The sequence below is a fragment of the Vidua macroura genome, chromosome 20 (assembly GCF_024509145.1).
Source record: "Vidua macroura isolate BioBank_ID:100142 chromosome 20, ASM2450914v1, whole genome shotgun sequence".
In the NCBI taxonomy this organism is placed as follows: Eukaryota; Metazoa; Chordata; class Aves; order Passeriformes; family Viduidae; genus Vidua; species Vidua macroura.
In genome coordinates, this window is record NC_071590.1 from 7400874 (window position 1) to 7424956 (window position 24083).

The window sequence follows — 24083 nt, forward strand, 5'->3', positions numbered from 1 at the left end:
GGAGGAGCATCCATCGAGTATCTCCTGTTCTGGATGCTGTTTCTCTGAAGAAAGGGGTTGCAAGTTTATCTCTGAAGAACAGGCTCTTTGTGACAGACGTCACGAAATCCAAACAATTTTTTAGGACACGGTGGGTGTAACTCTTCAGAGGGAAGGTGTCGCGGTAATGTGCACTCACTGGTGATGAACTGGTTGTCGCTGTAGGTCAGAGACTCTCTGACTGCTCTGCAGGTGATCGAGCAGATGTTGGAGCATGGAATGCACCTCATTTTGTGTTTTGATTTTGGTTTCTGTCCTAGATGAAGTGCTTGACTGGTGTCACAGTGGGGCTGTGCATTATCCCGGCACTCGGGGTGTGTTGCTTCACACACCAGGGCTGCTTGCTCTGGAGGAAGTGGAAGCTGCTTTGCTGAGGCTTGTTTCAGGCTCTTTGAGCAGAGGATAATCAGTGAAGGATTGCAATCTTTTTCTTGCAGTAATCCATGCTGAAGAGGCTCCATTCATACAGATGAGCCAAGGGTTGAAGCAGCACTTTAAACCCAGATAGTCGGTCGGCTGACTGCCCAGCAGGATGCCATCAACCAGCCGAGCGGGCAGCCTGAAGGACCCCGAAATTGCAGAGCTCTTCTTCAAAGAAGATCCAGAAAAGCTCTTCACAGATCTCCGAGAGATTGGCCATGGAAGCTTCGGAGCAGTTTATTTTGTAAGTAGCACCGTGACTTGTGAATTTTAGCTGTGTTTCTTTTTAAACTGTGGGTGTAGGCTTTTTTGAGCATAATGAGGAAAAGAAACTACTATGACTTTTTTTGTGTGGTGTTTGGGGCAGAGATGTTATCTTGTGTGTCTGTATGGTCTCAATCCTTTCACAAACTTGCAGTCTCTACAAGGTGTTTGCATACAAAAAAACCCCTAGAAACTTGGTCCATGCCCTTTAGGTGAAACATTATGTTGCAAGCAGGGATTTATGTGCAAATTAAAACATGGACTTCTGCTTCATCAATTCTGAGTGGCAGTGCACTTCTCTTGGTCTGATCATCTCCTTATCACCTCTTGTTCCTTGAGAGAAATTGAGTTCTCTTCCCCTTTGTGCATACCCCGAGGCTCCCTTCAAGCCATTCTTTATGTTTGACACCTGAGTGTTGGTGCTTTTGTTGTCATTTGTCCTGTCACATCCATTCCTACTGCAGGCAAGAATCCCAGTATCCATCTGCATAATACTTGCTTGACATGAACGGGATCCTCATGGCAACCTCAGTGCAGCTTGCTGTGTGTTAACCAAATATTGTGGGGCCTTCATTAAAAAGCACTTTCCTCAGAAAACCTTTTCACGTTTATAATTATAGGAGGTGTGGCCAAACCTGCCAATTTTCCTTCAGAAAGCCATTTGTGTCACTATTTTATGAGATGCCTATTCAGTGTTAATAATTGCAGCAGACCATGTTGGGAACCTTCCAGCACAAATTTAATGCAGCACAGATGAACTAATTAGGAAAAGCTTCTTAATTTTGTTCCCTGCCTAAATCTATGAGCCACCACTGTCTGGGAACAGATCTGGGGGAGGAACTGTTTTCTAACGGAACAATACTCACCTGTGGCCTTAAATTCACCTCATTTATTCACTTTGGTTAAAGAGTGAATATTAAGGGAGGGAACTGACAAATCTGTCTTTCTGCTGTGTGGAAATATTATTGAAGAAATATTATGGAAGTTTTTTGGGAACACTATCTTTCAGAGGCATGCATGGACCACACAGATATGGAAACCCACAGTGCAGCTGCAGATAGCCTGTGAGCTGGAAGCAACAGCATTCCCAAACACCAGCAGGAAGCTGCCATGGGGTATTTGTAGCATGCCTGAACTTTGTCCTTGTGGTAAGGGCTGATGGCCCATTACCAGCTCCATCTCCAAAGCAATTGCAACTCAGAGGCCATTAATTTCTCGCCATTCTTTCTCTTTTCCCCCACCATTTTAAATCACCAGTTCATTATAGATCGGTATTTACTCACTGTAGAGTGCAATTACTTGCTGGCATTTGGATTGTGCTTCTTTGTCAGAAAGTACCTCTGATTTGGCACTTGCATAAAGACGAGTCTAAGCAGTACATCACACAACCCCAGCCCATGTAGGGGCTTCATTTTTGTCAAGACAAGGTTTCTGATAAAGACACTATTGCTGTTTCTGTGTTAGGAAGTTTAAACCTGTAAGTTTTGTGTTGTGTCTTTTTTTACTACTAATGGCTGTGAGATGTTGAATCTGAAACTGTTCTATGCAGTGTGCCCCATCCTTCAGACAGAAGCCCAAAAGATCAGAGAGACAATATGGAGAGGGAAATTTAATGTGAATTAAATAAGCATGAATAACTAAACCATAGGGGAGTCTATCTCTTGGGCACTATATTCCTCTGTAAAACTAGAATTAAAACTTCTTAACTTTCTCAACAAAATTTTGATTCTGCTACTGCAAACAATTAAACTTTCTCTAATTAATATAATATTGGATTATAGTTAATAACTGCTTTAAATGATATTACTGAAGCCAGTGACATACTCCACTTTTTCCTTTTGCATACTTTGCCTGTATCAATGCTGAAGCTACTCTGGTGACCAGATGTTGATCCTTTGTGTGGAGTTTTTGGAGGAAAGCAGGATATATGTGCATACATGTCTGCCATAAAACAAGCCTTGCTCATTTGGATGGTTAAAGGGAGCTGGCCTTGCACATCCTCCTGGCTTTTGTCTAGGAACTGTTTTTCAATTATCCAAGATCACAGGGAAACTAACAAAAGCAAATGAAACTCTGTGATTTTAATATTTCTGGGGTGTCAGCCAGGACAGTTCTCCCTCTCTAGGACTGTAGGTGTTCAGCACACTCTGTCAGGTGTTGTTTCCTTGGGTTTTCTGATGCAAAGCATCCTCTCTCCAGGCAGCTTTCATGGCATACAGCCTGCACCAAAAAATGTGGTTGATAAATAGATGTGGGGGTAATTACCCAATAGAAAATCCATATAATCCTGAAATCTCCCCTGCCTTATTTGAAATAGAGTTTAGTGTTTCACTGTTGGTCGTACCCATGTTCTTTCCTTTTAGCAGTGATCCCACCAATGGGTGATATACATTGATCTAACTTCTGTCTCTTTGTTTCTGTTGCATCCTTCATAGCAGAAAGTTCCTTTTATTTTTTTTTTTTTCCTTTTATAATTGATATGAATTTTGCTGGTTCACCTCATGGTTTTAGATTCTTAGAAACTGCAAGTCTGGCACCTCTGAATCATTTTTGGTATTATCCTTACCCTACTCCCTGCTCTGCAGTGTAATAATAGCTTTAGCTTGACACAGGAAACCTACTACACTGGAGCACTGCAGATGGAGCAGAAGAATAACCCACTCTCTTTTGTTAGAGCTGGGTTCCTTCTGCTTTACTGTAGTATTTTACTTCCCTGCTTTATTGGCAGTTCTTCACACAGTTGAATGTTTCAGAGATTGTCTCTTGTCAGTAAAGATCTAGCAGTCAGAATTTTATTCTAACTTTTTTGTCTCAAACAACAAAAATAGTCACCCCCCCACCCAACTTTACAGGTACTATCAGTGAGAGGATCCCCTCAAACAGAAAGAAAAGTAAAAAGAGTATTGGCTCAAGCTTATCATAGCCCGTTGAAATAAAGACTGACAGGGAATTCTGGGAATCTCTTTAATGAACAGCAGAATTAAAACATGACTGAAAAACCTTTTTACAAAAAGCAGAGCCCTAGTACTTCATTAATCCATGTTCTGGTAGGCTGTTCTTGATAGTATAAATATATTAAAAATCAGCATTTTCATCAGTCATTGTGAATGCTGTGGTGCACATTATTCTGATTTATATCATTTGGCTTCATGTCTAAGTTGATTATTATTATCAGAGAGACTCAGAGGTCTTTTCCTCCACCACCCTCCTGTGCCGCTGAAATCTCTTAACAGAGGAAATCTGGGGTCTTATCTGGAGCCATTCTTCCTGCAAGGTGCTGCCTCTTCTCCTGCTGTGGAGAATGAGCCATTGCTTTGGTGCTGCATTAAACAAAGCTTCTTGTCTAGTCCTTGCCTTGCATTGTTGCTGTCTGAAGTCAGGAAGTTTGCCTTTGAAGTGTGAAAAACTATGTACATTTATGGTGCAGTGTAAATAACAATACTATGAAACTGAGAAGTCTCATCTGAAGATGGGTCACTTGGATTGCTGCCATGTCTCTCTGTAGCATCTGCCTTCCTTTAAGACACAAAAGCTAATTTTTGGGAGCACTGGGGAGAAACCTGCTCCACACACTGGTGGCTATCTCCAGTCCATTGTGGGACATCTTTCCATATGGTTTGAATGGAACTAGGTGGCTGAGCCTTGCTTGTGTTTTATGTGGACTGGACCTGGGCAGGGAGAGAAGTTGATTTAGGGAAAATCCCTTCTACTTGAATCAGAGCTGCTTTTATTAGCTGTGATTTTTAGTTTAAGTTACAAAGCTTGACTCCTGCAGAGACTTGGTAGATGCTGAGCATGGAAAAATGTCACACCTTGTCTCCCAGACAGGAGGGTGATCTTTCACTATGGAAAGAAATTTCTAATTCTTGCAGCAGTCACATCTCTTGGAAGATATTTTCATTTAATGCTCTACAAAAGTTAACTAAGAATAGAGATTATTTTATGAATGTGTATGGTTTGCATCTTATGGAAAGCTGGGGCCTGAAGGATTGTCCACATCCTGATGGATTTTCCTGTTTTCCTGTTACAGGCACGTGATGTGCGCACCAATGAAGTGGTGGCCATCAAGAAAATGTCATATAGTGGGAAGCAGTCCAATGAGGTATGTAGAACATGGTGTATATTAAACCTTGATCATTGCAAATAATTACTATATGGGATGATTTTAGTTAGCTTGGGTTCCTGCAGGAGAAATATTTTCTATAACTGTAAAGGTGAGTAAGAGTACTGTGTAAACAAAATAAATCTGTTTTCTGTTCAGTGTATTTTTGTGTAATCTGCTCGTGAAAAAAGAGGGGCAGAACTCTCTTCTTTCAGATACAATGGGCTCTTTTTGGGACCACAGAAATGTGTAGCCAGAAAAAAAAATTAAAATGATGGGTTTGTATGTTGGTGTCTTACTGACCTTAAATGTTCTATTTTAAATACCTTTCCAAAAAAACATGTTGCTTCCTGGACAAAGGAATGATAGGAATGAATGCAGTAGTGAGAGCTTCTGAGGGAACCTTGCTTGTACCAAGTAGTCAAGAGGCAGAACACATCCCTCCCTGGAATGACTGTGCTCATGAGCAGCTGAAACAAAGGCAAAAGTGGTGAATGAATGAGTGTGAAAATCTGAACAGCAGCATAATTCCAGAAGAATTGCCAGAGCCAGGGATTAAGACAGTCTTTGCTGAACGGTTGTGGGCCTCTGAGATTTAGACATTAGGTGTTTTCATGGCCACCCCAGATGTGTCTCCTTTCCCTAGGATGCTTAGCAGAGAGAGTTGATTTTATACTTGAAACGTTTAAGTGCTAATACAGATTCTTGAAAAGCCCAAGATGACACAAGCAGCTAATTTGATATTATTTCTGGTAAATAACATCTATCAAATCATGGCATGATTTTTCAGCAGAAGTATTTCTCATAAACATGTTGTCCAAAGCATTTATGGTTCCCTCCCTCCATTCTCTATATTCCAATCTCACCAGCAGTCTTGCTCTGATGAGTTCAACTAACAGCTCATTGCTTTCTGTGCCTGCCTTTTGTGTATTGATCATCTGTACTCCAAGGAGCTGAACTATTCCTTCCTCTGTGTGTGTGTGTGTGTGTCTGTGTAGGAGGTAGAGGTGGCAGTGTCTCTCCAGCAGTCCTGAATTCTAGCTTCAGAGTTAAATTTGCTATGCCTGTTTCTGTTTTGTCGCTGCGGTGACTTGTTTAACTGTGTACTGATGAAAGAATAATTTGTACTTGCTACTTGTCCTACTGTTTTAATTACTGTGAGCTATAAATACTCTATTCACATGAATGAAACAAACTGTGCATGCTTCAGAAATAGCTTTTGTTTGTCTTCAATGCGTATGTTTCTTTATTTTGAAGAAAGTAATAAGACCAGGATTAAAACACTTTCTATTTTACATCCATATTTATTTGTTTTGTTCAGAAGTTCACTGGAGTTATGATTGAGCCTATATAAAGAAAATTGATAAGGGCATTCTGGTATCATTTGGTTTCATAATAAGATTTTATCATTGGTGGGAACAGTTATTCTCTCAAATAAGGTCATATTTTACACTAAAAATAGGTTTAAAACCTTTGAAAAATGTAGTGCTGTGCTCTTAATGTGATCTTGGAGCTTTTTTTTTATGCAGGAAATCATGAATACTTCTTCACTAATACATCACTTCTCTCTTCCCAGTGTAGAAATTTAGCTTTCTTGGTTTGGCTTTTATTGCTTAGTACCTCAAGGCCTTTGAGGCTGAAGGTAAAAGGCAACTAAGTCACTGCAGTGCCAGTGAGAGAGTTTATGTTATAGCTGCACTGTGTCATTCTGTAGCAATTCTGGTGCTGAGAAATGCTTAATGTAGTCAATCAGCTGCCTCAGTTGTGGGCTTCTGTGTTCTCTGGTTTCCTGTGTTTCTCTGACCCTAAAATTGTTATTGAGGTTTGGCACACGTTTTCCGAAGCCTTAGGGTAGATGGGCCCTCTGTCCCTCTGTGAATACTACCCACGTACCAACACGTGAGGAAGAGTGTGCTGAGAGGTTAACAGGACCTGGAAAACTTGGAAAGGCTTTTGAGCCTTTTGGTGTTGAGTTCCTCTCCCTCTGGTTAGCTTCAGAACTGATACTCTTGCTCAAAACCATCTGCAGTGTCAACACTCTTACGTGGATGGCTGCATGCTTAAATGGTTTCAGCTACTGCATTTGGTATTGAAGGTACTTTCTGTGGTTTTAGTTTTGCTGTTGCACTCTCAGACTTTTGCCTTTCTTGCCTGAGGAGATATGGATGTGCAGTATTGTTGGTGCAGCAGTATCAATGTCTAGGCACACACTGGAACTTGACATTTTGGCTTCTTCTGTGCTTTAAAGTTGCACTAACAGAACTCCCCTTATTATAAACATGGCTTTGTTTTATCTGTTTATATTTTTTCTCCAGCAGAACCATTCCTTTATCTAGTAGGTAACTCCTTTTAAATTGGCCCTTGTAAAGATTAAACTAGTAATAGAGAAACATTATCAAGCATGTAGTCAGATAGTTGGCAGCTGATAAAGGGAGCCTCATCCAGTGTAATATAGTAACTAGTAGGGATAGGTCTTGATAGTAACAAGAGTTGAGAGAGGCAGCTGATCCTGCTGAAGGACACTTATCACCCACATCTCTTTCAGATTGGGGTGTGTATATTTGATTTGACAACAGAATATCCCTTAGTAGAGGATCACTTCTTTTTTGAGGACTTGCTCAGATATTAAGTATGTACCAGTATATCCTATGCACACATATAAATATAAATCATTACATTGTGAGAGATCCTTGCATACAGCCTAACTGATCAGCATCTTATTTTGTAGGTCTGCTGAGGAGTTAAGCAGTGAATATCATAGTGTTGATACAAACTTATTTTGATTTGAACCTTGAGATAGTTTTGCCTCTTAAAATAATTAAATGACATAATAACAACAACAACAAGGTAACAGTTCTAAAAAGTCTTTCTCTTCCCTTTATTCCCTACAGAAATGGCAGGATATTATTAAGGAAGTCAAGTTCCTCCAAAGAATAAAACACCCTAACAGTATAGAATACAAAGGCTGCTATCTGCGGGAGCATACAGCATGGGTAAGCATCTGCTGCTCTGCACTTCTCTTGCCTTGGTTAAAAGTGCTTTGAAATCTCTCCAGATGGATTTTGGGAGGCACCTGAGCACTGGTGTGGTACAGACTGAGATGAGCATAGCCAAGGGCCTTACACGTGCTCAGCAAACTGAATGTACTTTCTGGAACCAAGATTTAAGGAAATTTTCCCTTTTGCTTAGATTAAGTGTTGCTGTTCTAGTGTATTTAGCTTGATAAAAATGAGTATTTGAAATAATGTACACCCATCACTAATAAAGTTTTGTAGTGCAATATACTAAAGAAATCATATTATTGAACTAATAGTTTAAGTTGTAAGTACTGTTTTGTGAATTAGCTTCAATAAATCTGTAGGGCAAAGTTTTAGTTTCTCTTTTTGAAATCTGACTGGGACAGAATCTTAAGTAAATCCCTAAATAGCCCTTTAATAGTCTGATAAGCCTGTTAAGTGCAGTTTAACATTCCTGTTAAGTATGTGTATATAAAATACGATATGTAATACAATACCTAACTGGTTATGAAAGTGCTTTGGCCTTCCTTACAAGTGATGTTACTTGGTATCTTACACAGGAGGGTTATGCTTAATTCCAGTTAGAGCTGTACTTGTGGGAGGGGTCAGTGTGACAGTGCTGGGATGGATTTTATGGTACAAGCAGTACTTGCTTTGTTATGGCAGCCTGCACTGTGTGCTCCAGGAATTAGTTCTAGATTTCTCCATACAAGCCTAGAAAACAAGCCTAAAAAATAGTAAATAATATATTTACTATTGCAGATTTTCTAACTACTTTAATTTCTTCCTGTAACAGCTTGTTATGGAATATTGTTTAGGATCAGCATCAGACTTACTAGAAGGTGAGTCACACATGTTTATTTGATGAAAAGTCAGAAGTAGAGTACTGAAGTAGGGGGTTACAGCATCACAGAATTTTCACTGAATTTATAGTTTTGTTTGGGGCCAGAGTGTGTATGAATAGGCACAGTTTATGCAATTCTTGCGTAGCTGTAGAGGTTTTTCTGTAGAATATTGGCTTTCCCAGGTGCTTGGTTTCTCCTTGGTTCATATTATTTTAAACTTGCCAGTCAGCTATTTGTTTGCTTCTGAGTTTCAGGTTCTCCTGCCATGACAGATTTACTTCTGAAAACCCTTGCTGTTGATCCTAATGCTTACTAACAACTGTAGGCCTGTTGACTAGAATAGCACTACAGCAGTGTTAGGGTTGTGCTTGATGAGGTCTTTCATTAAATGGTCGTTTTTCTATCAGGCTTCTTATAGTGAACTGTCTTTGAAGAGATGTGTGTGGCCAGTAAGTTGTTCCTTTTCTTGCCAGAAGCATTTCAGGACCAAAAGCTGAGCTGCCAGAATCTCATCTGTGTTGCTGCAATTTATTTGTGTGTGAATTGCTGTAAATTTCTGGGGTTTGGGGTTTCACTTCATTAATGGAAAACTGGATATTGAGTCTCAAGTAGTTACTTGGGAGAATGGTCACATAACTGACAGGAATGTAGTTTATGGTTGGAGAGTAGTCTCTTTGGTAGTAAATAGCTGCTGGTTTACAGTTAGAAGATTACATCTGATTATCGAATGTACTCTGTGAACTATTTTTACATTTGCTTCTCATACTGAACCTAGTGAAAATGAACTTTTACTGTTTCTGTTTACATTGTTAACAGTACTGGCTTGCATGCTGCAAACTGTATTGTTTTCTGTAATATTGAATTTCACATAAATTCTTTCCTTAAGTTCATAAAAAGCCATTGCAAGAAGTGGAAATAGCAGCAATTACCCATGGTGCTCTCCAGGGATTAGCATACTTGCATTCTCACAATATGATCCATAGGTAAGTAGTTACACTTTCGCTGTCTCACACACACTTACATGTAATGTGTTTTGTTGACTGTATCCTCTCCATCCCAAATTCAACATTGTAAGCAGAGATTTTCTTTTCACAGTATCCATATGCTCCCAAACAAGTGATTTATAGTAGTCCAAACACTAGCAAGCTCTGTATCTGTACATGAGCTGTCTCTTACAGCTGGTATTCATAATTTCTACAGAATTCCTTCAAATCTGCTAAACTTTTCAGTGCTGATTGTTCCTGAAGCAGTGAATAGGAAGTGCACCCAGAGAGTTTGTAGGAACTGCAAGGCCAAGAGTGCTGGGGCAGGGAGAGCACTAATTCTTGAAAAATTAGTTTTACACAAACACACATGTTGAGAAGCACACAGTAAGTTTGGGATGCAAATGTTCTTTGTGTTTAAAGTAGCTTCTACATTTTAGTAGGATGAAGAATTTGAATAGTTACATTATTAAGTCATTAAAAAAAAAACTTTGATAAAGGATGTAATTGATTCAGGTTTTGCTGAACTGTATGTGAAGCTTATCCTGTTGTGCCATTTAAAGTTCATTTTTAAGACAGACATTAAGACTAACATGTAAGACAAAAGAATCCAAAATCAAGGGCCACTTTAAGCACTTAACCTAATGGTTAAAAGAGTTTGTGTTTGGAGGAAATGTGAGAATATTTTGCACCTTGAACATGTCAATATTGGTGTGTTTCATAGTCTGTCCAATAGAGGGGTTTCTTCTTTGGAGAGGAGTAATACTGACACTTGTATTCTGTCACCAGAGATATCAAGGCAGGGAACATCCTGCTGACAGAGCCAGGACAGGTGAAACTTGCTGACTTTGGGTCTGCTTCCATAGCATCTCCTGCCAACTCATTTGTGGGGACGCCATATTGGTAAGCCAAGAGTTTTACTTATTTCTGCCTTTGCGAAGTGAAAGGATCCTGTATTGGCTATTTAATATACTTGGGCTTACTGGAGCTTGCTTTGTAATGTTCCATTTGTGGTGGTGATAAAATGTAATTTGTTGGAAAAAAAAGTTTCGATAGTAAGTAGGCTCTGAGTTCCAAGAAGTTGTGTATCACTGTGTTTGTAGTTCACTAAAAGTAATAAAAATATTTTGCTGTTCTGCTTAGATTGACCTAAAGTGGTAGAGGTGGGATTGAATCATCTGTAATATATTTTAATCACTCCCCCCAGTGGTTTAAACAATTCATGTATTCTCATCGTGTCTGGTTGTTGAAATAACTGAAGTGTTTTTTCTTTCATAGGAAAGGCCAGGTTCACTGAACCAGCCCCTTTGCAGATCCCTTGTATGCTTTTGATCTCTTACACCTAATCTGTGGTGTTTACTCAACTGCATGTTATAATTATTTCACCACAGTTGGTCAGCCAGCTAAACTATTGGAAATGTGGGAGGGTGAGAAGGTGGTGATACTCATAAATGGAAAGCTGGACAAAGCACAGGAGAACATCACACAGCCTCTACAGGCCTGCACTAGTGTGAGTGCCTGGTCTTTGTTCCCAGTATCCCATGGCCATGCCTGATAGCTTGGAGAATTATTTGTTTATGGTACCTGAAATCAGGGAAACAGTCTGTTTCATACTGATGAAGATAATGTGTTCCATTGTCTATTTTGAGCACCAATTTCTTTTCTTAGGATGGCCCCAGAAGTGATTTTAGCCATGGATGAAGGGCAGTATGATGGCAAAGTAGATGTTTGGTCTCTTGGAATTACCTGTATTGAGTTAGGTAAGTTATTTCCTTTGAAAAAAAAAAATAAAATGTAGTTATTTAATACCTGGAACTTAATCAGTTTAATCACAGTGCAGAAGATTTGTGCTCTTTCTTGTCCTGGTTTCGCAGGGCCCTGAGTTTTAGAGAAAAGTGTGAAATGTGCTTTCTAGAATTCCAGACCAAGTCTCCAGTTTGATGTTTATGGAGCTGGTGTTTTCATTACCTGAAGAAAAAGAGTTATATAGACAAAGAGAGTGGCCAAGTGATATCACTAAGGGTGTTCACATTCTGTGGGAGAGGCAGTTAACTTCTGAACTGAAAAACAGTCAATTGCTGAGCAGCTTTAGAAGTGAACCATTAAAGGTACCAATGTGGAGATATATTTAGTGCTATAAGTTGATATTGTTTCTGTGAAAATTTAACATACATTAACAAATTCTGCAGTGATGAAGTTCTGGAGAAGTTGACAACTTCAGAGCTGTATTCAGTGTGTATTGTCACTTCTGAATAGATTTTTTTTTTCTTTAAACAAAAAGATATTAAATAATCCAATTTTGACGTGGTAACCTGAAACCCAAAGCCCAAAGAAATGATGGCATTGCCATTAGAACAGACCCTTTAAAGCAGGATGTGAGTTTAAAGGGACACTGTTAGTATGGCATTCTGTTTAAATTCAACACGTCATGTTTTCTTGGAACAAAAACTCCCTGGCTGAAGCACACCATGCACGCCACTGCTCCCGTGCACCTGAGGCTGTCCTCCCATCCTTGTCAGATCTGATTGCTCATGCTCCAACCCAACCTCCATGGAGGAGCAGCCCAGCCAGGCAGTGAGAGCTCTCAGGAACACACTAATCCATGTGAACTGCACAGTTTAGCTAAAAATGCTGTCTGGCATTCCAAACTGTCAGCTTCATTTTCTTCCAGGACGTGAAGTAGATTCTTTCTTCAGAGCAGATTTTTTTTTTGGTTGCCAATATAAAGCAAGTTGAAGGGGTGTGACTGTCATGACAGAATCCTGCTCTGAGTGGAGTAAGGAGACTTGGCTGGCTGCAGGGCTCCAGGAATGCAGTGAGCTCATGGCCACCACACCCCCGGCAGTCCTGCACGCCGCGTTCTTGCAGGATGAAGCGTGTTGGGCTTCGTCTACGGCTGCTGGCGTGGTGGGAGGTGAGACTAGGTCAGGACAGCAGAGCAGTGTAGGCTGGGTCCGTGTGCCTGGCTCATTTGTGTTGCTTTGAGTAAGCATGGGAAGACAGCAGGGAAATGAGATGTCTGGTAGTCTTCTCAAATTATCACTTAGTCTTAGGAGTGGTCTTATTGAGGGCTCAGTTTCAGGGTTTCCAGAAGATTTCTGTTTTATTCCTGTGAGCTAAAAGAAAAAAAGGTAGAGAGAACAGTCAGATAAAATAGTTTAATGAATAATCTGTCTGATCCTTGATAGCAGCAACTAGTTATCTGACAGATTAGAGGAGGTAAAGTGCTGAATTTGAGGAAAGACTTAAGTCCTCAATTTACCCATTCTGAGGAATTTGTAGGGCTTAGTCCATCCTGCCATAGCCATGAGTGTGCCATGATCTCTGATCCATAGTTCAGTGCTACTATTCCACTCAGAACTAAGGAGCAGACTAAGAAAAGTAGCATTTTTTCCTTGTTGTTTTTTTTTGTTTGTTTGTTTGTTTTGGTTTTTTTGTTTTGTTTTGTTTTTGTTTTTTTGGTTGTTTTTTTTTTGTTTTGTTTTTTTTTTGGTTTTTTTTGGTTTTTTTTTTTTTTTTTTTGGAGGAAGGAAAGTTTTCTGTTGCATTTTCAGTACTGTAGGAACATCCTTGTGGCCTGAACAGCTTCTCTGGAATGTCTATGGTGAGGCTGAGCTTTATAAAGTTTGCCCCATAAACATTCTGATGAAGCTTCAATTTTGTTGTTACAGTGAGATCATCTCCTTCCTCATTAAGCTTTCATGCTGTGTCAGTCTATAAGAGTAATACAAGCTTGAAAGAGAGAAGAGCCACAGAGAGAAGGCAACTCTCAAAATAGTATAAAGAGTTGGCCTGTTGCTGACTTCCTGCCCATGTGCTTAGTCAGTTAAGTGTGATTTGATGGTTCTTGTAACCAGCTTTTTCTTCATCACTGCTGTCCTGCTAGAAATAAATATTTCTTAGCTTTTTAGCAACTGTTGATTAAAAAAAACAGAGGGGGGGTGTATGAAGCCAAGAATGCTTAGTGGCTAAACACCCAGTATAGAGCTTACTGTTAACTTACTCCTATTTTAGTACATTACAATGAGTCAGAGAAGTCAACTATGATAAACCACGTAATTTAAAAGCTTGAGAGGACAAGGCATTTGATCTTCAAAGGGCTTTCATCTTCTGCAATGGCACAGGACGTATGCCAACATATCTGTCTGATTGCAGGGTAGGGTTGGTTTGGGGTTCCATGTTCAGGCAGTAGGGATTTTGCTGATGTGGTTTTCTTTTTAAAGGGATGTAAAGTGTAAAAAAAAAAAAGCAACAACATGAGACTATCTCCCTATATAAAAACTTCTTTTCTCTTGTGTGCAGCGGAAAGGAAGCCTCCTTTGTTTAACATGAACGCAATGAGTGCCTTATATCACATAGCGCAGAATGAATCCCCTACACTACAGTCTAATGAATGGTGAGTATTGCTGAGGGAGGAATGTTGTAGGGGATCGCTGTAAATGGAGTGCTTTGTCATGCTGAGTTCTTGAAATGGCTGGAGTCCTGTTGGGAGGATGTGAGCTGGAAGGTTCTCATTAGATTCACTATACATTTCGTACACAAAATTGACCAATTACTAAATATATGTTTGAGACTCTTCACTGTAGCAGGAGCAGGACAGGCTGCTGGAAGAACTTAAGATCCTGTAAAAAATTCTGTTCATGGGTCAATAAACTTTTGAAGCTCCCTAGCTAGCCAAAACTGTGCGGTTTAGTGTTTTTTTAATCACAAACCACACTGTCAGTTTCTAAATCCTGTTTTGCTGAAGTATTGCTTTGCAAGATGAAGACACAGCTTGTGTGTAGCAAGTGTCTGTTGCATAAACTTCAGAAGAATAAAGCACAGTAGTAACATTTTGTGCCTCCCAGTCTCAACAACTGTCTTTTGAAAACAGCAAAAACAGTAAACTAATTTCAAAAGTTAAAAACTTCCTAATTATGGTTTACTGACCCATAGACAAGCATCCAGATGTGAGGATCTTGACTCCTTAATGAATTAAACTGGGTCGTTAACTTGGTTGGATTTTTTTTTCCTCTCCTCGACACAGGTCTGATTATTTTCGAAACTTCGTAGATTCTTGCCTCCAGAAAATTCCTCAAGACAGGCCTACATCAGAGGAGCTTCTGAAGGTTGGCTTGCTTGTCCTTTCTGTTTTCCATGTGGTATTAAAAGGGGCTGTGCACTGTGATGATGATCTGTCTCATGGTTATGGTTAATGATGCTCAAACACCTTTGAGCTGGGAGTGCTGTGGGGTGTGCTGAGCTGGCAGCCCTGGCTTTACTGCCTGTCTGCAGTGCCTCAGAGTGTTCCCCAGGTGACTTTCCAAGGCAGCCTTGGAGTTCTCATCGTAATAGGTCACTCCACCAAGTGACACTGGATGACCATCGACTTGTCAAGAGTTTTAGTTTGTAAACTCAGTCATTCCAGTGATTGTAATTAATCCTGACTGAGCTGCTGTGCATTAGCTAACAAATACCTTTTGTTACTTCCCTCTGTGTTCTGTTGGGGAAAAGGGGAGCAAAAAATCCAGTTTTTCCTCAGTGTATTTTTCCTTGGCATGAAAAAGCCTCAGCAGTCTGCAGGCTTTCTCTTGCTTTATTTCTTAGCTTCTTTTTTAATTCTTCATTTGTGCTCCTGAATGCTGCAGGTACTTGGCTTTGCTCACTGTAGTCTGGAGACAAGGCCAGTGGGGTAGATTGCAAAAGGCTGACATGTGAACAGAACTCACAGAGAAGTTGGGTGTTGGAGCTGCTTTTTTTGTGTGACTTTGATGGATTTCCTTTGTGGCATCGGGTGGCATTCAGAATTTTGCTAACTTGTTCTCTTTACAGTGCTTCTGACATTTTGGGTTTCTTTTTGTCCTGGCCCTGCTTCTGCTAAACAGTGTTTTTCCAAATTTTTTGCATTGCAGGGAAATGGATGCTATTTATGAAGGTTTTATCAGCACCTTTTTGCATTTTTTTACCTAAAAATGGCTCTGAGGACTTGTGCCTCTTTGAAAACTGTCTATTCAGAAAGTCAATGCAATTATCCAGGAAAGGTTTCGGTGTGGGTGTGTAGTCCTGCCATTTCAGAATTCTACAGATTGGTTTTATTTTGAGAATGTGCTGCAATGAAAGAGAACATTGATGGAAATGAAACGTTTGGGAACATATTCCTTCCATAACTATAGTCTGAAACAGCTGCATGCCACTTTACAGGGACAGGTAGGGAATGTGCCATGTTGGAAACAGCATTGCAGTTCTCCAAAGGAACAAAATAAAAGTAGTGGTGGTGTTAATAATGACTCATGCTTGCACAGCACATTGCATCTGGAGACTGCAAAAGCTGCTTCTGACATACATAGACAGTTCTTGCTTTACCTATGGGCAAAATATAGCCACCTTTGCAGAGAAATGTGGTGAATATCTCCAAGAGAAGAGCAGAACATGGGGAACTGTTCCAGGACCAGGCTCTGAGGTTCACAGCCTATTTTATGACTCAGAGCTGTATGATGAATATTTGATTCCCAGGCTTTTCTAAACAAGGAAAAAGGTTTTATACTGAGAGTTAGCTGATGAGTTAATTAACATTTGGTTAAAGATCCTAGCCAATCTAGCACCTTTAGCTTTTATTTGGTATTTGTTGCTCTTCCCTCACTAAACTACTAGTAGATAATGTCTCTGAAGTCTAGGTTTATAGTGAGCAAGTATTCATGGCATGTAAAATGCTATTTCTGGGTTTTTACACCTTTATTTTTTGGTACAATCATTCTGAAATCTTTCTGGATTATGAAGTCTAAAAATAATTCCAGTGTTAGCTGTGAAGGTGTTCTCCTCCTGTGCAGGGAAGAGGGCTAATAAACCCAACTAGAGCTCATCACTGTGTCCTCAAAGCATGTGCCTTGGAGGCATGAGAGGCCACTTACCTATTTGTGTGTTCTGTAGCACATGTTTGTTCTTCGAGAGCGGCCGGAAACAGTGTTAATAGACCTGATTCAGAGAACAAAGGATGCAGTGAGAGAGCTGGACAACCTGCAGTATCGTAAAATGAAGAAGCTCCTCTTCCAGGAGGCCCACAATGGCCCTGCAGTGGAAACACAGGAGGAGGAGGAGGTGAGAAAAATGCTGAATTTCGTCACTGAGCCAGAGAGAATGAGACTGTCATTTAAATAACCACAATTCAGATATTGCTGAAACGAAGGGAGGCTGTTTACACACCTGGTTGTAAACACTGTCTCCCTCTTTGTGCTTGGAATAAAGCTACCTCAAGGCACAAACAAGGACACATAGGGTAGATGCCTAGTGCTGGCAAGAAGCTGTGCCATGTGTTCATGCTTGAGCAGTCAGCTTCCAATCCTGTAAATCCTTGCTTTCTTTGCCTGTTTATGAGGCTTCATGAGGACTCTTTAGCAACTGCAGTTAACCTCTGTTTTTATAGAGAATGTTGTTCTAAATCTAAGGCATTGAGGTTTTTACTTGATTTATTTAAAACAAAAAGAAAAGAGGAAAAGAAAAACAGGTCATCAGGGAAATTGATTTCTCTTTTTTGGGTTGAGTGCTGCAGTCACCATGCAGAGGAGGAGACTCCTGTGCAGAATGAAGCCTGCAAGGTGCAGGGTCCCAGCTGAGCACTCAGGTGATGCTGGTGTCACAGCAGTTTCTGGTGACACGCTGTGGCTGATACATGATAGAGTTCAGCTTGTTAACAGGCACGCTGTTGAAAAGAATCTGACATCAGCCAGTTAATCTTGACAGGGCTGACTCTTTCTCTCCCCAGCATCCCACAAGAAAAATGTTTCATGGCAATGCCTGGAGGGTGGAAAGTGCCATGACGTGGCAGGTGGATGCCTTTAGAGAGAAATTGAATGAATGTTCCATTTGGTAATGTCCACAGGTACCACTGGGATGGGTCTGAATTTTCTTTCTAATTCCTTTCTCCTAGGAACAAGATCATGGTGTGGGCAGGACGGGAACAGTGAACAGTGTCGGAAGTAATCAGTCCATTCCTAGTATGTCTATCAGTGCCAGTAGCCAAAGCAGTAGTGTTAACAGTCTTCCAGATGCCTCGGATGATAAGAGCGAGCTGGATATGATGGAGGGGGACCACACGGTGATGTCAAATAGCTCTGTCATTCATCTAAAGCCGGTAAGCACTGGATTCTTACTGGAGATCTTCGAAGGTGTAGAGTGGGAGAGAATTTGTTTGGCACAAAGCCAGCTGTTCCCATTCCCAAGTCATTATCTGTAGTTTATATTATTGTGCCCTAAATATCTATGTGAGTGTGCACTGGAGACTTGGGAGAGTGGCTGTGAAGATCTTTTATTTTTCTTGATTCACTAAAAATTATTTTACTAATGGAATTGCTTCAAAAGCAGTTTGCTTTATCAGGAGGAGTTGAAATGGGAGGTTGTAAATAGGTTTGTTTGGTGGCTACCCTTAACATGCATAGCACTGCCTTGTGGGACAGCAGGATGTGTGACTTCCCCTTTTTACCTCCTCATTAGATAATTCTTAAAGTCAGGACCTACAGTAGAAGCTGAAATCAGTTCTGCAGCACCCAGCTTCCCAGCACTTGATTTGAATATTTTGTTAATGAATAAAGTGTAGGAAAAAAAATGCAGCAGAAACCACTTTCCCTCTGCCACATGAAGGGTGGGCTGGGGAGTGCCCTCTGAACCAGGCTGCTCTTGCCATGGAGGGGTTATCACTCCATTTGCTCAAAGCACTACCGTTTCTGTGGCTAATGATAGGTGTGGCTAGAATGTCTTGTTCTTTGCCCAGATATGCAACAAAGACACAGGTATTTCCTCAGGGAGTTAATTAGTGTATCATATCTAACTAGTCATCGCTCTGTGATGAATGACAAATTCAAAATAAGAACGTAGAATACACCATGACAAATTTAAAAATTTTCTTTGAGGTATTTCTGCAGTGGGTGTAATAAAAATCTTCCTCTGTCTTTCAGAGCTACAAAGATGTTGTTTTTGTCTTTCAGACTTGATAAAATCTACTTTATAGCTTTTATGTTTTGTTGCAGTAAACTGTTTAACTCAGCTTTCAGTTTTCCATTATTTTTCCTCATTTTCAGCTTTGGTTAGCAATCTTCCTCTTAGTAATAAAAATTCAGTATGAAATTTCTGAAAGCAAAGGTCATAGATCAGAGCTCCTTTTGCAATACGTACCTTCATTGGCAGGAGGATCTTTCAGGGCTGATGAATGTAAAACACTTTTTTCTTCCTTTTAAATAAAAAGACCAAAATTAAAAATCTTTACTAACACAGTTTCTCTTTATTCTCTGACATTAATATTTGCTGATAAGGAGGAAGAGAACTACAGAGAGGAGTCGGATCCTCGGACAAGGGCATCAGAACCCCAGTCTCCTCCCCAAGTATCTCGCCACAAGTCTCATTATCGCAACCGAGAGCACTTTGCTACCATACGCACAGCGTCGCTGGTACGTGGAGGGTTGGTTTGGGGAGAGCTCTGCAGGAGGGGGTGCTCTGAACACAGCTCTGTGCAACCTCTCAGAGCTTTCAGAATATCACCACAATACGAGCTATCTTCATTGACTGAGATACTGTCACTGAAATAATTTAGCATCAGTTAATAAAAGCTTCAGTGAGATACCTGGGCAAATGTAATTTGTGTATATTAAGTACTTTAAGTCTCAAATCCAATGTGCCTGTAGAATATAGGAAACCATTTATAATAATAAGCTGGTTTTTATTTTCATATGCATATTATGAATATTTGTGGGTGTGTGCATGTATCCACCCTCATTGTATTAGGCTAAAAGGCCATTATTTAGTACCAGCTTTATAACAATTGTACTGTTTTTTCTGCTGGAGCCCATGTGAGCTTATCTCCTACAGCAGAATTGAGTTTTTAATCTGCTCTGCTGCCATTAGGATGTGTGCTTTTCTTTACAACAAAATCATATTTCTTAACTGAATCGTTTTCTTTTGTGGTTTGAAGACTGCTGAAAAGCAGATTAAGCAGCATTAACTTCCTCTGGCCCGATGTGGTTATCTTCCTAGGTGACAAGGCAAATGCAGGAACATGAGCAAGACTCTGAGCTCCGAGAGCAGATGTCTGGCTATAAACGTATGAGAAGGCAGCACCAGAAGCAACTGATGGCATTAGAGAATAAACTGAAGGCAGAGATGGACGAGCACCGCCTCAGGTTGGACAAAGATCTCGAAACACAGCGTAACAATTTTGCTGCAGAAATGGAAAAGCTAATTAAAAAGCACCAAGCAGCTATGGAAAAAGAGGTAGGAGGTTATGGTTTATCAGACCAACCCGTGTTTGTTAATTACATTGAATTGTCCACTTCCCCTCACTGATGCAGAGATGACAGTGTGGACTCTGAGATGTCTTGTTTTCAGGAGCCGAGCAAATTGCTAATTAGAAAAAGGTTAATATATCACCTCCTTACACTAAGGGTTTATGTAACTAGAGAAAAGGTATGTCCTTCATGGCAGTGGGTTATACTGAATGTTAGAATCCTGACTCCAGAAAAAATACTGAGGGCTTTCCTCTCTCTTGCCATGTCTGTGCTGTCAATAATTGCCTGCCATTGAGTGTTGTGGAGGCAGATTAGCCTGCAGAGAAATGTGCCAGCTACACTTAAATGTTCACTGTCTAGTTGTGTATGGATATTGGGGGGGGCTGTGCTTTTAAATAATTGATAATGAAGTGGTGCTGCCTACAGCTATTATTATCGATTTTTGTTCATCTCTGATCTCTCAGTGGAAGGCTGAGGATATAGTTTATCATAAAGTTTTGACTTTTTTAAGCAAGATTAGCTGAACAATAGGACTGAGAGAATGTGGCACTGGAGGAGGACTCTGCTGGGTGCCTTGATGGGAAGGGAAATGAGGAGAGAGTGAGGACAAGCTCCTCTGACTTGGACTTGTCCAGAGGCGTGGTGAATATTGTGGTGACTACCATGAGTTCCAGGTCTTGAGGCTGAAATTGGACATGAGCTATAATCCATTGGGACTCAGACTGACTTGCTGCTGGATTTGCTGTAGGCTAAAGTGATGGCCAATGAAGAGAAGAAATTCCAACAGCATATTCAGGCCCAACAGAAGAAAGAATTGAACAGTTTCCTGGAGTCCCAGAAGAGAGAATATAAACTCCGTAAAGAGCAGCTGAAAGAGGTAACTCATCTCCAGTGAGAAATGTGTGATACAGTGTGAGAGTGGTGAACATGTGAAAATAAAAGTGACAACTGCACCACAGATCTTCCACAGGATTGCAGCGAGTTCTGCATTTCATGAGCAGAGTCCTTTGTGTACTGTATTTGTTTCATAGCTTTGACCTTTGAGTAAGAGAATTTATTTTTTTAGTTAGTTCTTGGTAACTGTGTGTTTATCTTGTGAAAGTACAAACTTCTCCATTGTTAAATACTGCTTTTTAGTCAGAAACATGCAAATTTGGCAATCCTAAGGAACAAAAAAAATTTATGAAAGGTCATGAAGATTTTTCTCATACATTGTTGTTGCAGGTAGTGGCCATTCCCTGCATCAGTTAGTGAAGTTTCTTATCACTTATTGATATTCCTGTACAGGAGCAAGAGAACAGAGCAGTAAAGATGATCTGCATTTTTTGTAAGGAAAATACCTGTAAAGCACTATTAATTTTAATGGAGAAAGCTGTGTAATTATTTAATAATCATTGCATTTTAGTGAAAATCAAGATCTCTGTGAAGTGCAGAGAAACTGTAGAATCAAACTTCCTTATTCTTTTTGTGGAGTGACTGAAACCATAAGCGCTATAAATAATTTTTTTTGAAAGAACCATTTAATGCTCAACCATAAACTTGTGTGACACAACTTAGGAACTTGCTCCAAAGGGAAATATTCCCAAACATAGGCATTTCCCAGAAGAAAAAAAAGGCTAAAGAGCAGCAGAGCCAAGAAAGATCTAACAAAAACTACAGTAGCGTGGGCTCTTTATAATAACATAAAATCTTTTTCTAAGTGGGCAGTAGATCACAGAGCACCAAGGAACACTGATGAAATACAGAGGAGTTCTGTCTCATACTTCAGTTGAAATGTATCACAACAAGTCTTAATTACTGCATGGGCATCTCTAGTATGCAATTCAAGGAAGCAGAGTCTTTTGCCAAAGATACTTTATGCTATGTAGTACAAATGTGGAAACTCTTAAGTTTTACCTGTGAACTTCTTTACATTGTTTTTGTGAGTTATGGCATCTCAGTGAGCAGTTCTGCCTTGATGAGTTACTGTAAAATGGGTATGTGCTCTGATCAAGTAAGACACAAAAAAAAATCTGATGTGCTTCATGTGGCTGGAGTTCTGTTTGAACAACAGGACGTGAACACGTTTCTTCTCTCAGTCCTTTGGGAGCCTGTAAAAATGTATGCCAGGTGGTATGGCAGTACCTCCAAGTGCCAACTCCTCATTTTGACATTTTCAGCTGATGTATAGGTCTGGAAACTGTGGACATAAACCAGTATTTTGGCCAGTGCAAAAAAAAAGAAAAAACCCAAAAAACCAAACCTGTAGTTGAATCTTTTAATCTGTTCCACTGTGATTTGTCTCCTGGTCTGGTATTTCCTTCATGTTCCTTATGTGATATGATGTATTTTGAAGAGGCTGAGATGGCACCAAACTTGAGAAGGGAAAGTATAACATAGTTCAGTAGTTTATTAGTCAGGTCTGTCCAGTTCATGGCCAAAGAACTTAATGTAACTATTCCACAATTAATCACCTTGCGATTATCAGGAGCTGAATGAAAACCAGAGCACTCCAAAGAAGGAGAAGCAGGAGTGGCTCTCTAAGCAGAAGGAGAACATCCAGCATTTCCAGGCAGAAGAAGAGGCCAACTTACTGAGGCGTCAGAGGCAGTACTTGGAGCTGGAGTGTCGCCGCTTCAAGAGACGGATGCTCCTGGGCCGCCATAACCTGGAGCAGGACCTGGTTCGGGAGGTAAGGGAACAGGCAGAGATGAGACCTGGATGCACCTGTGTGAAGTGCATCCCACAGGAGCACCTGCAATCCAACTCAAATCAAGCACATCCAAAGTGTTTTGGTAGAGCAGTGGTTGGACGCTTTGCAGTGCCATCTGGTAATCCCTGTGGCATCCAATGTACAGGTTAATGTCCTATTGCAAGAGAATCCTTAGGTCCAAAAAGTCATCAGACATAACAGTTAACAGAAAATGCTTACTGTGAATCCTGTTGAGCATCTAGAACAGGAAGAAGAAAAGTGAAATGAGGAAGGAAAAATTACCGGTGGCATTGCTGTCTGCTGCTGATAAGACTGAGAAACTCTGTGGTCTGTCCTCAGATGCCTTGGAAAGAGAAATGCCCTTGTGAACAAAGCGAAATGTCACTTTGTCAACGGAAATCCAAGTAAGTACAAAGAACCTAATAATTCCCTCTGTCCTCCTGCTAGGAGCTAAACAAAAGGCAGACACAGAAGGACCTGGAGCACGCCATGCTGCTGCGTCAGCACGAGTCCATGCAGGAGCTGGAGTTCCGCCATCTCAGCACCATCCAGAAGATGCGCTGCGAGCTGATCCGGCTCCAGCACCAGACCGAGCTCACCAACCAGCTGGAGTACAACAAGCGCCGGGAGCGGGAGCTGCGGCGCAAGCACGTCATGGAGGTCCGGCAGCAGCCCAAGAGCCTGAAGGTACTGAGTGGTGTAGGAGCTCTGAAAGTACTAAGTGGTGTAGGAGCTCTGAAGGTACTAAGTGGTTTAGGAGCTCTGAAGGTACTAAGGGATGTAGGAGCTCTGAAGGTACTAAGGGATGTAGGAGCTCCAGGGCAGGCTGGTGGTAGTGGAAACATGGTCCATGGAAAAGTGGTCCATTACAGCCCTTTTACAGTGCAGGCAAGGCCAAGGTGATTTGAAGCCCGTTAACTTGAAGAGCACCATAGTGGTGATCAGCTTACAGGATACTGCAGGCAGGCCACAGCAGCACTGGTCCCATCTTTTCTTTGAAAAGCTCTTCTCAGCTATGTCCCTTCCTTTCTGGGGTAGTTTTAAATGCATTTAATGTTTGCAGTACGCTTTTTTTTCCCCCTCCTACACCATTTTCTGATCCTTCTCTCCCCCATATACAAAAATAAAATCAGTATTTCTGTAATGAAGCAATGTCTTTTAAAAACAAAACCCAAAAGCTTTGTGTTGCTGTGTGCATCAAAATGAACTTCACTCTCAGTCTTGGCTAACTCACCTGGTTAGTGTTTTTATATTAAAGCTGGCATGGTGGTAAGTGGGGAGGGGGAAGAGAGAGACACCAGCCAAGTGCAGTGTCCTCAGGAAGCTCCTGGCACTGACCTTTGCTGTTTGTCTCTCCTGGGTTTCTCATGCTGCCCTTGTAGCTCTGGTGGCTGACCAGAATTATGGGGCCTCTGTGATTGAGGCTTTTAGTGTTTTTGTTTAAGCTTTCACTTCATCCAAAGAAGTCCAG

At 40.7% G+C, this 24083-nt stretch overlaps 1 protein-coding gene across 3 annotated transcripts in view; it reads left to right on the forward strand.

Annotated features, from left to right (window-relative positions):
- Window positions 1-24083, forward strand: part of TAOK1 (TAO kinase 1) — a 61149-nt gene that overhangs the window by 28530 nt on the left and 8536 nt on the right. For 2 of the 3 annotated variants that reach the window (XM_053995794.1, XM_053995795.1), the window contains exons 2-17: window positions 477-703; window positions 4754-4825; window positions 7717-7818; window positions 8639-8684; window positions 9574-9670; window positions 10460-10573; window positions 11339-11430; window positions 13973-14066; window positions 14697-14778; window positions 16577-16744; window positions 17574-17777; window positions 18952-19086; window positions 19670-19906; window positions 20669-20797; window positions 22388-22591; window positions 23060-23299. In XM_053995794.1, coding sequence (XP_053851769.1) covers window positions 572-703; window positions 4754-4825; window positions 7717-7818; window positions 8639-8684; window positions 9574-9670; window positions 10460-10573; window positions 11339-11430; window positions 13973-14066; window positions 14697-14778; window positions 16577-16744; window positions 17574-17777; window positions 18952-19086; window positions 19670-19906; window positions 20669-20797; window positions 22388-22591; window positions 23060-23299 — 2148 coding nt within the window. In that variant the 5' untranslated portion in view covers window positions 477-571. Of the gene's footprint in view, window positions 1-476; window positions 704-4753; window positions 4826-7716; window positions 7819-8638; window positions 8685-9573; window positions 9671-10459; window positions 10574-11338; window positions 11431-12560; window positions 12585-13972; window positions 14067-14696; window positions 14779-16576; window positions 16745-17573; window positions 17778-18951; window positions 19087-19669; window positions 19907-20668; window positions 20798-22387; window positions 22592-23059; window positions 23300-24083 lie in introns of those variants that run through there. The other variant, XM_053995796.1, reaches the window with a different exon arrangement.